This window comes from Fundulus heteroclitus, chromosome 12 (assembly GCF_011125445.2).
Source record: "Fundulus heteroclitus isolate FHET01 chromosome 12, MU-UCD_Fhet_4.1, whole genome shotgun sequence".
In the NCBI taxonomy this organism is placed as follows: domain Eukaryota; kingdom Metazoa; phylum Chordata; class Actinopteri; order Cyprinodontiformes; family Fundulidae; genus Fundulus; species Fundulus heteroclitus.
The window spans coordinates 18484561-18499074 of NC_046372.1; the positions used below are offsets into that span (position 1 = coordinate 18484561).

A 14514-nucleotide genomic window follows, 5' to 3' on the forward strand; every position below is an offset into this window, starting at 1 on the left:
TCTGGATATAATTTTAAACAAAGTGATGATCTTTGAATTCAGATGATAAATGAGATGATAGTTCAGCTCTTAGAGGCTTTCCTGCAGACCGTTTACTTCAGTCCAGGTTTTTCTTCCTTAAATTGATCAGCTAACAGGGAAACTTTTGACTTGGTAATTTGGGCTGGATTTACAGAATCAATGCAGATCCATTAAATCTCAACTCCAGGATTCACCCAGTGCCTTTACAAGAACATGAAGGAGACAAGATTGAATGCTTGATTATTTAATACCGAAATTAGACTACAAGGAGAGCGAGCAAAAAAATAAAATAAATGTGAAGACAAGACGTTTTACATGCGGACATCTGACTCTGAGACCATACACAAATAAATAAGTGTAATATTTAAGCGATGGGTCCCCGTTCCCTCCCAAACAAAAACGTATAAATACTGGATCCACCCACGTTTCATTTTGAAGAATGAGTGAAAGATTTGTTGGCAATCTTAAACCCTCTGAACTCTACCACACGTCGATGCAGAGCTGGCAGTGGTACAGACCTGCTGTAGAATTATGGACTTGGGTTTAGTCTATACGTTAGCGAGATCAGAGGAGCACTGCGACCGAAATTTACCTCTACACATTAGATTGTGTATTTACAAAAAAAAAAAAAAAAAATATGTTAAACATTTCATATAGACTTCTGGGGCAGATTTGTAATTCAGACACTGATGAGTTGGGGAAAGAGTTCACTGGCGAACATGTCGTCCCAGGAGCTTTGGGAACACAGGGGAGAGGACATGTCGCTGAAAGGGGAGGGGGACCCTTCGTATCCAGAGTCGCTGTAGGTGTCCGCAAGGCAGGCTTCCTTCTCCAGGGTGCCGAGGGCAGGGGAGGAGGCACCAGGGAAGAGGCCATCCACCTGACTGCGGTCGTTACAGGTGGGGATGACCACTTCCTCCGGCTCGTCTTTCACACAGATCGTCTCCTCCCCGACTACGACCTCGGTGACGGTGAAGGAGGCCCCGTCGCTCTCATCGTCGTTGCTGTCGCTCTCCAAGTCGTCGCATTGCTCGCCGCCCACTTCCTCCACTGGCTTGGTGTAGATGTGGTCGAAGTGGATCAGTTCATTAAGGGTCTCCAGCTTAACTGATGGGGCCCCCAGAGGCGCAGGTGAGGCGGCAGGTACTGGGTGCCCCCCTCCAACCAGCAGCACAGGCGGCTCCTGGCACTCCTGCTCGCAAGACTTGAGGAACAGCTCTGGGTCAAGGATGTCCAGAATGCCCAGCAGCAGATCAGACTGTTGGAAGGGGAGGCAGAAAGGGAGGTTAGTCTGGTGGCACTCAACTTTTAAAGCAAAGTATTGTCCTAGAGTCGTAAGGCAACAGCTAGTCAGAAAGGGTCCCTAAGACCTACACAGCATTCTGGGTCCATCAGCTCAAAATGTCAGGTGTGTGAACGCCAGTCTGTAACCCTTTAAACCAATGTCAGGGCTGCTTTGAATGTAGGCCACTAGCATCTGGTAGCTCTCTTGTTTAAGGGGGCTCCAGGTCACATGACTTTCTGAGAGACAGATCTGCGCCTCTCAAGTTACACAGCAGGGTTTTTGAGCCCGCACACACCACCAATACACGCAGAGTGCTGTATATTGACGTTGAAAAATCAAGTGTACGTCTCAAATTAGGCTAATATATGGGTCAAAAGTTACTTATTGGGACTATGAGGTCCAACCGACTGGAAATTCTGTACATTGTCCCAGTCACAAAATGTTTGTGGCGCCATTCAGATCATCTATGTAAATGTGTCCAAAAACCCCCCAGAAATGCTAACTATTAAAGACAAAATAAAAAAAAAGATTTGCAACAACAGTTTAGATGTCCCTTTGGAAAAATGTTAAGTTCACTTTGGTCTTGGCCTCTCAGACTAATAATAAAACTTTATTGATCTCACAATGGAGAAATTCACTTCTGCATCTTAACCCATCCTCTTGGGGAGCAATTGGGGGTTAAGGGTCTTGCTCAGGGACTCAGAATGGCAGCTTGTGAGAGTTGAACTCAGAACCTCTAGGACCAAAGCTCTGTGCTCTAACCACCACTCCCCCAACTAGACTAGCCGTACGCGTCAGCCTCCAGGACCAGTAGACTTTCTTGAATCACTTCCTCAAAGCAGAGATGGCGACCAAGTCTCACCTCATTGTCTGCAGAGTCAAGACCATCTGTATCCATTGAGAAGTCTTCAGATTTGGAGACTGCTGGGCCTGCACCTGCTGCGGAGGCACACGTAGCCTGAGTGCTGCGGACTCAGAAGACCCGATCCCCAAACCTGCGTCGTTCCCGCTGGACAGTAGAGTCTGAACCTTTGAAAAAACAGAAAACCCACGAGAGTCAACGAAGCGCCACAACACGGAGGCCGTCCTAAACCGCCAGTTCTACCTTCATGATACGGACCTTTGTTTTGGAGTCCAGGGTGTCCAACCCCAGTCTCTGTCTCAATTCCTCGTTTTCTGTCAGGAGGCCGCTCGTTTTTTCCCTAAGCATTCTGTTTTCGATGTGAAGTTTCTGGTTCTGTGCGGAAGCGAGCAGACGTTAGCACGCGAAACTTGGAACGGGTTCGTAGAGAAGTGAAGCATGAACTTTCTCAAGTGAGAAAGCAAAAACTAGAAACGAAACAAGCGTTCTCAGCATGTAGGGAGTTTTGTCTCCAAATAGCATCTTTTTTTTTTATTATTCCATTCCATGGTTGAACTAAATGAAGCATTAAATGATTCACCACCGGAAGTTCTGCCTACGCCTTTATTAGTAATGCAATTAAAAATAAATTACCTCCAGCTCCAACTCTATAACTTGTTGTTCCAGTTCCCCCATTTTGGCCTTTTTCCTGTCTCTTGCTGTCTGGGCTGCCACTCTGTTTTTTAATTTCCTGAGAAAAAAAAAGAAAAAAGAAAAAACGGAATTAGGACGGTTTCCATGACACCGGCTCCGTCCGAGGAGGGTCGCGTGCTGCGCAGTCACCGCTGACGTTGCTGCCACGCAGGCAAGGAGGAACCGGGGGGGCAGAAGCAGAGCCAGGCACAGTTGAATCACCATGTAACAGTTTTATGAGCTAGGGCAAAGTCCAGAAACGACAAGATAATGCATACACAAAAAGAAAAAAAAGAAAAAGACCCCTCAAAACACAACATTCCGATTCAAAACTCCATTTTTAGGGGGGGTTAAATGGAGTCCAGCGGATGGCAGACTAGTCTCAGGGCGTGTCTCCGGTTTAAATGCCCAGAACAACGTCTTCGTTTAGCGACGCTTTTTTTAGGCGTTCACACCGTGATATATGTATTGACATGAAGGATGCTTTTATTATTATTATTATTATTATTTAACTAACCTGCGAAGCGCTTTTTCTTCCGGACTCAAATGAGTGAGCCTCTGCCGTTTCCGCACTGGCGGCCCCACGGACATGTTGGAGTCCGAGTCCGACGACGCCTGGCTGGCCGCTGACGGTAGAACCAGAGAGATCTGCCGGCTGTAGGCCGTCTGTGTGCCGCTCGATGAGCCGGACTGCTTCCCGGATATCAGGAGCACTTTGTGACTTCCTGCTGCCGTTACCACCACCATGTTCACAATGTTTCTTTTGCGGCTGTATGAAATGGAAATATCACGGGATGTCTGTCGGTGGAAACCTCCGGGTTTCCCTGCCAACCCGAACCTTGGCTCTTCGCAAGTGACTTACTGAAGTGGGTTGCAACTCCGATCTTTTCTACCATCGTGTAGAGACCTCATTGGCTCGTAGAGGCTGGTGACGCAACCTGTTTACGAGTTGTGATTGGTTGCAGAGCTGATGTAAAATTGCAACTGAAGTTCCACAGAAATCAAGCCAAGTTGCCCCGGATTTTGTCATCTGGCTTTTTATCCGTGTTTTTTGTGTACGTCTACTAATGTCACGTAACAAATCTGACATATTTACATAAACAATACCATCTTTGAGCCTTTATCACAGCGTGGTGTTGTTTTTTCTTGTGAAATAAAAGGCAACTTTTCTTTAAAGGAAGAAACAAGTTTTCACCTGCTTTCATCTCACCTGGCGATATTTAGCAAATGCTGTTTCTTGTCAGGTTAACACAACAGCTTCCTCGTTCTTTACATCTCTTAACAAGCCATTCAAACTAACACAACAAGTTGTGCAGCTTCAGCCTTCCCTGAAATGACATTACTTCCCTCTTCCTTTAATAAAGAGAAAGTGTACGCATAGAAAAGTATTATAACATGTCAATGGTTTCTCTAAATATATTTACAACATTTCTACTGGCAATACATTCAAAATTGGAGGGGAACAGGGAATAAGCATTGAACATACTCGCCTACATTTACTTTATTCAATATTTTTTAGATGAATGATTTTGGTAATGAATGATTTTGGTAATACAATTACCAAAACATATGACATCCCCTGCGAGGAGAAACTATCTGCATTGTTTATGCGTTATTTTTGACCCATTCTTTCCCACAGAGGGTTAGGGATTCTCGGCATACCACACTGAAATGTTCAGTTCTCTCCATAGATTTGCAATTGGATACAATTGCTGCGACTGATTGGATCGTTCCAATGGTTACTTTCTCTAAAACTAATTAAGATTTTTGTTGTCTGTCCGTTTAGACTGTTGTCTTTTTTGGCTAATGTCCACACTCGTTTCATCCCGTTACATTTATCCATTCAACCTTCCTTCAGTTATATTATATTATATTATATTATATATTATATTAGATTAGATTAGATTAGATTAGATTAGATTAGATTAGACTCAACTTTATTGTCATTACCCAGGTACAGGTACAAGGCAACAAAATGCAGTTTAGGTCTAACCAGAAGTGCAATAGCAGCAAGTGCATCATATACAATGGTTCCATAAGTACAGGACATGGATATGTACTGAATAAACATAGAGATGAATACTATTATAAACAGAACTTTACTGATAGATTTGTCCTATGAGTATAATTTATAGGTAACTAGTATTGTGAACTAAATTTACAGCTGGATATGTACCGAATATAATATACAGGTGGATAGTAATAGAGAGATATGTACAATAGCATAATATACATATGATTGTTATTATAACAGTTTACATGTACTATGAATATATGTACAGGTGGCTATTACTATAGGCAGAATATGAAGTCTGCCAGAACCATATGCTATGAGACCATGATGTTCCCAACCACAAACTGCAATTTAGGGTTAGTGTGTTCCAAACATGTTGTGTGTAAGATTATTCAGAATTCTGTTTTGGCCTCGTCTGACCAGAATATTCTCCCAGTATGCCACTGGCTGGTCCAAACCTTCGGTGGAGTGTAGTAAAACATCTGAACTGATAAAACAGTGGCAAGCGTACAACCTTTCCAACCTCTCAGCTGGTGTTTTGCATTGCTTTGACAGATAGGCATGCACCGTTGGAGATTATTGTTCCATTCTAAGGCGCTCAGTCTGAAAAATGGAGTCAGCAAGTTGACAGGCGCACTCTTCCTGAAACTCTTGTTTGTCCAAAATCGGGGTTTCGCTTTTTTTTGCGACATTTGGGCATAGCTGTTACTTGTAGCTTGCAGACCTTTGCTTCTTCAGCCAGTCATCGTAGGCGGCAGCTAGAGCAAACAGCTGTCTGTTTGCAAAGCCTTCCTGGCACTACAGAATCAACATCGGAGAAAGTGATACTATTGGTTAATGTGATAGTGCATAATGCAACAGAAGGAGAACAGGATCTGAGCACAGGATATGCTCTATTTGAAATGTAACGGGTCAGAGCGAATGAGGAAGGTACTTCATCTATTTGGGATGTTTTCTTACATCCAGAAACTGAATTAATCAGTCTTTTAATCAATCAATCCACCCATGATAGCATGAAAGAGAAAGTTATTTCTGACTTTGACGGTCAGTTGGGGATGTCCCATCACGGGTGAGATAAGTGCCATAGTTTGCTTTCGGGGCAGTGACAAGCTATATTTATATTGCACTCAGGTTACATTGAACCCACAGTGGGACTGACGTGTGAAAACAACAAGAAATTGAATATTTCTGTTTCGTTTTTTTTTTTCTAATGAGTCTCACTTAGGTCTTTTTTATTATCTGCAAGACAATAAAAACAGACCGCAGGAAAACGTATAGGATTTGATCAGTGAAATGCCGTTTAACATTTGAAATGCAAATCATGCCCAAACTCTTTCCTGTCACACCATAGCCGAGAGGTCCCATGTGCTCACACAGCCTTGCACCATTGTTTTAGCCTATAGAGCACTGAGTAGTAAGTCCTTAATGAAAATCCTCTTAAAACATGATTCGCTTACATGGGTGTAACAAGACCATGCAAGCACAGAACAATTACTGCTCACTTTATGCAGCTCAAAGCGAAGAGATTAAAACACTCTTTTAAAGTAACGTTATTTGCACTTGGGGAGATCTTAAAAAACTTGTGGCGCGGAAAGGTTGTTTGTAAAATGGCAGCAAACCCTTTCAAACCTCTTATTCATGAAATACAACAGGTCCAAATGAATGTCCCTAAAGAAGGCTCCAAACAGCATTGCACTACTGTACTAATTTTAATTTTCTTGGCGGTCAGATCTCAGATTTGTGAATGAAATAGCGTCCGAGTTGAGAGTGTACTTGTTGCAAGTCAGAAAACTGTGGGATTAGCAATTTGTTTTAGTGCTAAAACAGCTAAATAAACTAAATATTTTCATCAAATGTCTGAATTTAAACATATTAGTATACGTCTTGCTTGTTTAACGAGATCCGTCAGAATTGCTTATTTTATGGTTTATACTGGCAACATTTACATAGGCCCAGGCATATTAGGTAATATGGTAATAAATTTGGGGTGGTTCTTCGCGCTACAACTTCCCCTGCCACAATTTCGACATCACTAAAAGTTCATGTTTTTTATCTGACCGTGAACTTGGAAAAATACAACTTCTGAGTACAAGGACAAGGTATCTATTGTATAACAAAGCCTGGGTTAGAGCTACAAACATGTTTACCTTGGCTTAAAAACGGTTGATCAACTATTCAACACATTTTGAATTTCAAAAAAGTAGTTTGGAGGGTTGTAAACACTTAAACAAGACAGCTCAGCCAGAAAGATCCATATGAGTAAGGCAATATGCAAATACTTATGGTATCAATATCATTTCCACTGAACCTACCACTCATATTCTTCATTATTTATTCTTCATTCTCATGAGTAAGTTAGCAAATCAAAGCTGTTTAAAAAGACAAATTAAACTGTCTTTCCTTTTATATTGGCAGTGGAGGAATTCAAATCAATTTAAATTTTATTTATATAGCGGCAATTCATCAAACATGTCATCTCAAGGTAGCCTCGTGAGACCATCCTGATCTCGCGAGGTTTCAAGGTTTCACTCGCAGATCAGTCTGGCTACTCTCCGTTAAAGAAAATTTGGAGCCGTTCACCAAACGAACGTCCAATCAGCGTTGGCATTGAGGCGGGTTGAGGTGTGACGCAACGGGAAGCGCGACAGTTCAGTCTAAAGAACATGGCGGCTTCAGCCGATGAAACTAGCGTTAGCGTGGCTATCGAGCAAGTTTTATCGGAATTACAGAGTATTTCTTTGCTGAGCTAACGAGCCTTTACCTGCAGCAGCAAGAGTAGCTTGGCTTGTGGTTGTGTTTTCGTCGTCGCTCTGTTACGAGCGACGACGAATCTGATTGGTTTATTTGGCCCGTCTATCACCAACATAGGCCAATCAGCTAACCAGTATTTTCGCCCCATCCCAAAATTACTTCAACGGAAGGTTTCCAGATGGATATGCGGAGCAAATCTATCTGGCGGAGTCAGGTAACCATTGTACTGCTGTATTTCTGGCTTGTTGCTCGCTGTGCAGTTGCTGTCGCCTGCCACGCGAATGACCGACAATAATGACAAGTGTGCGACACTGTGGCGCCCTTTGAGTTAAATTTAAATGCCCCTTAAGTTTTTTACTGTTGTGTGTTTCTTGTGTGTTTTTGTTTAATTTTTGGTTGTTGTTTTTTAGTTTTGCTGCTTGGGTCCTTCCTCAATCTCTAACTTTGACATACACAGTTCAAATGAAACAAATTAGTCAGATAAGGAAGTTAGTTATTTTTAAAATCAATTTGGTAATGTTTATGATAATGCCCTCGATGTAAAGTATTTCTTATTAGCATAGTAAAAGGGAAATATGTGGAAACACAAAAACAGAAGGTATTTATGACTTTTTCAGTGATTTGTGATTTAACAGCCACGATCATACCCTCAGTTGTTCTAAAATAGTTTTTTTTATCATGAAAAAGCATCAAAAGCAAAAGTAAAATGTTCTTTGATAGTTGTGATCATCAGGGACACATTCCAATATGGTTTTTGCTAATTGCACTCTGCAGAGATGGCGTTATGCAAAATTTCAAGAGACTTGCAGATACCGGTCAACTTTGGTCACTGTGCTGTGCTGGTTCTGTTGGACTTCACATCACGCTGTTCTCATAAACAGACTTAGTCTATTTGGGGTATTTCTAGCATTGTGTTAACCTGGTTAATCTATAGTACATACAGTACACTCTGATAGTGCAGCACTGTCTTGTGGGAGACCTCAAGGTTCAGTTTTGAGTCCAATTCTGTTTTTATTGTAATTATATTCCTTAGGAGACATCCTAAAATGCTATAAAAATTTGTCATATAATCTTTATTCTGATGACATAACTTTTTTGCTCTGTTCAGACATCTGATCTGAACTCAGCAGCTGAAACTATGGCTGTACAACTGCAGTTAAATGCAAACAAAACAAACACTTCCCCTGATGAAAAAAAGGTATTTAATCAGGCAGCACCTTGCTTCTTTTGCTCCTGCTCTGAAATGTAGTGTCAGAAATCTGAGACTACAAACATCCAGAGATGTTTGTTCACATTTTTTTCCCTCTCGTTTTGGCTACTCTAACAGTATTTTTCTTTTTTATTCTGTAAAGAAAACCTCGGCTTGCCTTCACTCTGTGCAGAATGCTGCAGTGTGAGACTGTTAACAAAGACCAACAAAAGAACCCACATCACTCCTGTTCTGGCCTCCCTGGCACCTTGTGCACATGGGTAAAACTTTTGGTTTTACCCTTTAGATGACTTAATGACCAGGCCCCTAAATATATTATGGAGCTTAGGAATATCTAACTCCATCTAGGACACTGCAGTCCTCGAGTTAAATGCTGTTCGTGGTACCAAAATATCTGTTTTAAAACCTATGAAGACCAAGCTTTTCAGGCAGTGGCTCTGACCGCTGCCCCTACCATGCACAGACTCCACAGACTCTTTTAAGAAACAACTAAAGACATTTTTATTTAGACAGGCCTTTACTTCATGTGTTGACTGTATCCTTTGTGAAGCACTTTGTGATGTTCATGTCTGCTAAAGGTGCAACAGAAATAACATTTTACTGACTTGATAAAATTGGTTTTGATAGTTTTAATGGTAAAGTTGCAACAGTTAAACATAATGGATATTGTTTGTTTATGTCACTCTTTGACACCAGGGGTGGCAGGATTTTTTTTCTAGCATTTCATATGAAGTTGAATCAATGAGAGATCCTTTAAAAAAATAATTTTAAATTGTTGGAAAACAGACACCAGCATGGTGGCTAATATCACTGGGATCCCTAGCAAGTAATTTTCTTTTGATGGCCTGAGACAGGGGGACTCTGTATAACTACACCTCTGTATCATCTACTGTGTCTGCGGGACTTGGCTCAGGCTGTACTTAAACACTCACTCACCAATGCAAACAGAAACAGGCTCGAAGACGCAGAAGTGGGGGTCCTCCCTGAAGCTCAATGTTGCTCTCTGTGATTATGGTGGGTGGAGCCCTGAAACGACCCACCAAGAAGCACCTCAGCTCACATCAAGGGCCTGCTTTGTTTCATATGTGGCCTGCATCATGTTGCAATAGATTATAGCGTTAAAGACTAAAACCACACACCGTGGTATTGGAGCTGCAAGGCTAAGGTTTGTTCACTTTTTTTTGAGTGATCATGCCACATCATTGTCTTTCAAAAGCATTTTTTTTAATCTCCAACCCCCAACTTCAGATGTGCTGCCTAGCATATAAAATGTCATCAAAGCTTGGAGGAATAAACTGTTTGTCTGATTTCTGTATAGCTTTAATATCTATTAGTTGAGACGCCAGCAAAAGTAGTTAATGCCACTGGTTTTGCAACTTCCTACTAAAAAAAAGCTCAAAGAGGTTGTGATGTCATAACCTACCTACGATCCAGCGTACGAGGCAAAACGAATGCAGCACCAACAGGTATAGAGGGTGAATGACTGTGCTATGAAATTTGTCTGTTTTCAGATCATCAAATACATTTTTATTATCCGACAAAGATAACCAGAGTCAGTACAAAAAGCTCTTCAATGGGTTTCATTTTGAGACAAAAGGGTAATCCGAGCAAAACCTGGGTTTACATAAAAGAAACTAACCCCCACCCCCTGTTAAATCATAAGTGAATGGATACATTCCTGAGATATCTGAGCTCAATATGGTCAGGGCCACACCCTGAGCTGATTACTACCACACCTGCAGAAACAAAACAAAAAAATTAATGGACATGATTTGCGACATGAAGTAGGCCTAAAGACTGACTCAAGCAGCATTGTGCCTCGATCAAAGAAGCTTCAAAAACGTTTGAGAAACAAAGTCATTGACATCAGCCTGGAAAGGATTACAAAGCAGTTTCTAAGGCTTTATGTCTTCAGCTAACCACGGTGAAAGCCATCAGCCACAAATTGAGGAAACAGGGAAGAAGGAGGGATTTTCCAAGGCCGGCTTACCAAAATTACCGACTGCACCAGCAACTCATCCAGGAGATCACAAAAGAACCTCATATGCCTCATTTGAAGACAGTTTTCATTAAAGTTTTCTGAAATGGCATCCATGCTTTTATTCAGCGGTCTGTATAATATGATTCAACTTGACTTTGTAAAGTGCCTTGAGATGACATGTTTCATGATTTGGCGCTATATAAATAAAATTGAATTGAATTGAATTGAATATCTAATTCAATTCAGTTTTATTTATAGAGCGCTAATTCACAACAAATGTCTCCAGGCATTTTACAAAGTAAAATTAATCAAATCCCACAGACAGATTGTTTAAAAATATTTCAGTCTAAGGAAATCCAGCAGACTGGCAGCATTCACGCCTCCTAAGAGAGAACACTCCCACAGTGGACAGTCGCTTGCATTGTGCCGTCGACTTTGCAGTAATCCATCATATCAAGCATGCATGTTAGCGACAGTGGAGAGGAAAACCTCCCTTTAACAGGAAGAAACCTCCAGCAAAAACAGGCTTAGTGTAAACGACCATCAGCCATGACCAACTGGGGGTTGAAGAACACAGAACAGAGACACAAATAGGGTTACTTTCTATGTTATAGAGGGATATGGCTAGCTCCTTAGGTGGCTATGTCAAGGAAAGAAACAGTTTAGCAGATAGGCTCTGAGCCGGTTTTCAGGCAAAGAGGATGAAAGACATGACATACAGTTTGTTGCCGTAAAATCTCAGCCAATAGCTATGTCTAGGGAGGAAACTGGGTTACACTCAGAGAAACAGAGCCAGCTGTATCTTATACATAAACAGAACACCATGCCAGATGTAGCTAAGAGAAAAAAAAACAGAAAGAACATCATATGAAAAGTTCAAATAACAGCGATGCAAAATTGGAGAATAGTGTGAGAATTCAGTAAGACGTTGCTGCGGTATTATCGAATACAGTTTATACTGGAAAGCCTTCTATGGTTGCTGATTTAAAAGAATTCGCCGATGAAGAGTGACAAAATGTATCCAGAGTGATTCCGCTTCAGACATGCTTTGTTGCATCAGTTGTTGTTTTTGTAGTAAAGGCCTGGTTTTGACGGGGACGGTAAGACATGCAGAGTAAACAGTAACACCCATGTGTGCTCGTCAGGGTGGGCGCTCCTTTTAAATGGTGTTGTTGTGGGGAAAAGCCAGGACCAACAACAGGGGGGTGAAAAGGGTCACACCCTGGGACAGCAGCCACCTGCACGAGGCTGTTTGCGGATGTGTTTGCGTACCTTCCTCCCCGTCACGTGTCTACAATCCCTTTCCCGTTGCCGCTGCCAGCAATTCAATCCTCACGTCTTCCTCGTCACAATCGGGGCTTTTGCATTCTTACTGCTTTTGCAACGTTTTGGTTCCAGCTGTTTGGGAGGCCTGCCAACAGCTGGCTCCATATTTGAAGCATGTGTGTGGAGGCAAATGAGTACGGCTTCACATGCACGAGCAAAGATGAGAAAGGAGACGGCGGCAGTCCTCAGCAGCACAGAGATGCCGCTAGTTATTGTTTTACTTTGATCCATCACGAAGACGCTGCATCTCGAGACCTTTGTGGAATAGCAACAGAGGACATATTGACTGAATCTTCTAAAGTGCAATCTCTGATGTGATGCATGTTGTTTTTTTTCATGCTCCTGTTTAATTGTCTTAGAGTCTCTGCAGGCATTTTGGTCCACTCAGATGAGCCGTGCTTTGTAGGTACCGAGCTGATGCTGCAGTCTTTTTGTTCCTGCGCTCCACATTTTACTCCGCTCTCACCGCACTGGCAGACCAACAACAATCCTGTTTACCACAGCGCTGCAGTGCTCTGAAACAGAAACGCCACACCGTAGTGACATTATCTCAGTAAGAGAGAGAGAGAGAGAGCTTTTCACATGTAGGACTTCCTCCTACCAAGTTATAATTCTGCGTTTGCCTGTTTTTCCAACTTTAACAGACATAATCCAGACAGGGGGGAAATTGATTAAGCGTCATGAAATATGCATCAGGTCATCTCATATGTGCCATTAAAGGCAAAGGGAAAGACTGCCTTTGCTAGGACTGATCTGACTGGCTTCACAATGATGCAACTCAGATCTGTTGCAACACAGATGCAAGAAGGAAGCTGTCCGGCCTCAGAAGTGATGCAATCTGCATTAATCTTGCATTCACTGTAACCGTTGTTTTCTGTCATGGCTTCCCTTTTCTCTAGCAGGGTTCAGCTCTGGTACGCATGGTTTACGAAGCTGTAAACCAAAAGGAATGACAATATTTTCTTACCTTTTTTTTTTTTCCCATTCTGAGTCCTGTTTGGTTGACGTCTGGACTTACTGAAGTCATACTGCCACCTGCTGTGCGTGAAATCACATTACAGCCCCTCTGGGGCTAGAAGTTTTGAAACCGGAACAAAAATGTTTGACTGTGTGTACTTCACGACTTTGATTCATGTCCCTGTACATTTTCTTCTTTTTATACTTTCTTTTTGTGTAATTTTCCACTGTAGCGATCAAAAGGGTGTAAAATTTGACCAGGCTGTCCATTTTAAAAATGCTTTTTTTTTTTTTTTTTAGGTTCTTCCCCTTTTTAGTTTTTACACGTTTTTACCTGAATACAGAAATCGCTGATCCTTAAAAGTTTTTCGTAGCATAGACTCTACATAAAAAAATATATATTTTAATTCACTACTGTCCCAATTGGATTTTTTTTTTTATTTCCTCATGTTGAAATCTTTTTTTTTATAGTACATGAAAAAAAATCATATTTTTTCATGTACTATAAAGCCACACATTTCCCTATAAAGGATGAAATTACTTTTTTGGTCTTTTTTCTAAGACCAACAGGGACAAAGCATGTAATATTTCAGAAAATGTGTAAATATTTGCTCTGTATGGTAATGCCCACCTTTCTGCATCTAGTTGCATTTTCATGACCTGTTCCATTCATTCTGTCCTCCTGTATATAATTATAATTATAATAATTTTCATTTGTCTAACATATGTGGCACATTCCAATGAAATTCGTTCTCTGCATTTAACCCATTCCTTAGGGAGCAGCGGGCTGTCACTGTGCGGCACCCGGGGAGCATTCTGGGGTTAAGGGTCTTGCTCAGGGACCCAGAGTGGCAGTCTGTGGGATGAAGATGGATAAAGTAATAATGACTGATGGGAATCCATTCAATTTATTTCAACTCAGTTTATTTATAAAGCGCTCATTCACAACAAACTGAAGAAGTGCAAGAACTGATGTAACGGCATCAAATAACAAAAATGTAACTTATCCACATGTTGTGCAACGAACAAGTATTCTGTTGCTTTTTTGCAAATGTATTCAATGAGGACTCCCACCCACTCACCCATTAGCTGCTGAGATTAGGGTTGCTATATTACATAATGTTTGAGACATTGCACTGCATAAAATCTCACCCCAGAATCTGGATGGTTTCCCGGTTTTTGGCGTAAGAAAAGGCATATTTAATGCAAGACACACTGCACTGCCCTACAAATACATAAATATATTCATCTGTCTGGGTTTGTTCGCAGAGACCGCTCTTCCTGCGTCAGTTTCTGGCAACAGCAGACAACATGATATTCACGTTAGCTTCTGCTTATCCACCAACTGACTGCAGGTCCTTAATGTGATTAGGAACGGGGCGATTTTCTTACTACAGATTCAAAACTTCAAAATAACAATCTGTGGGCTGCTTTA

The 14514-nt window shown here is 41.6% G+C and overlaps 1 protein-coding gene across 1 annotated transcript; it reads right to left on the reverse strand.

Moving 5' to 3' along the window:
- Positions 1–249: 249 nt before the first annotated feature.
- xbp1 (X-box binding protein 1) lies at positions 250–3712 on the reverse strand. The gene is made up of 5 exons (XM_036144122.1): positions 3358–3712; positions 2802–2898; positions 2427–2543; positions 2169–2335; positions 250–1279 (listed from the first exon to the last, which is right to left on the reverse strand). The coding sequence occupies exons 1-5, from the start codon at positions 3585–3587 to the stop codon at positions 1102–1104; spliced, it is 789 nt and encodes a 262-aa protein (XP_036000015.1). The 5' UTR covers positions 3588–3712; the 3' UTR covers positions 250–1101.
- Positions 3713–14514: the final 10802 nt, after the last annotated feature.

Coding starts and splice junctions, on each gene's coding strand:
- xbp1 (XM_036144122.1), bottom strand. CDS start 3,587: ATGGTGGTGGTAACGGCAGCAGGAAGTCACAAAGTGCTCCTGATATCC. Junction 2,544..2,801: donor TTATAGAGTTGGAGCTGGAG/GTAATTTATTTT, acceptor GCTTCCGCACAG/AACCAGAAACTTCACATCGA. Junction 2,336..2,426: donor CCCTGGACTCCAAAACAAAG/GTCCGTATCATG, acceptor GTTTTTTCAAAG/GTTCAGACTCTACTGTCCAG.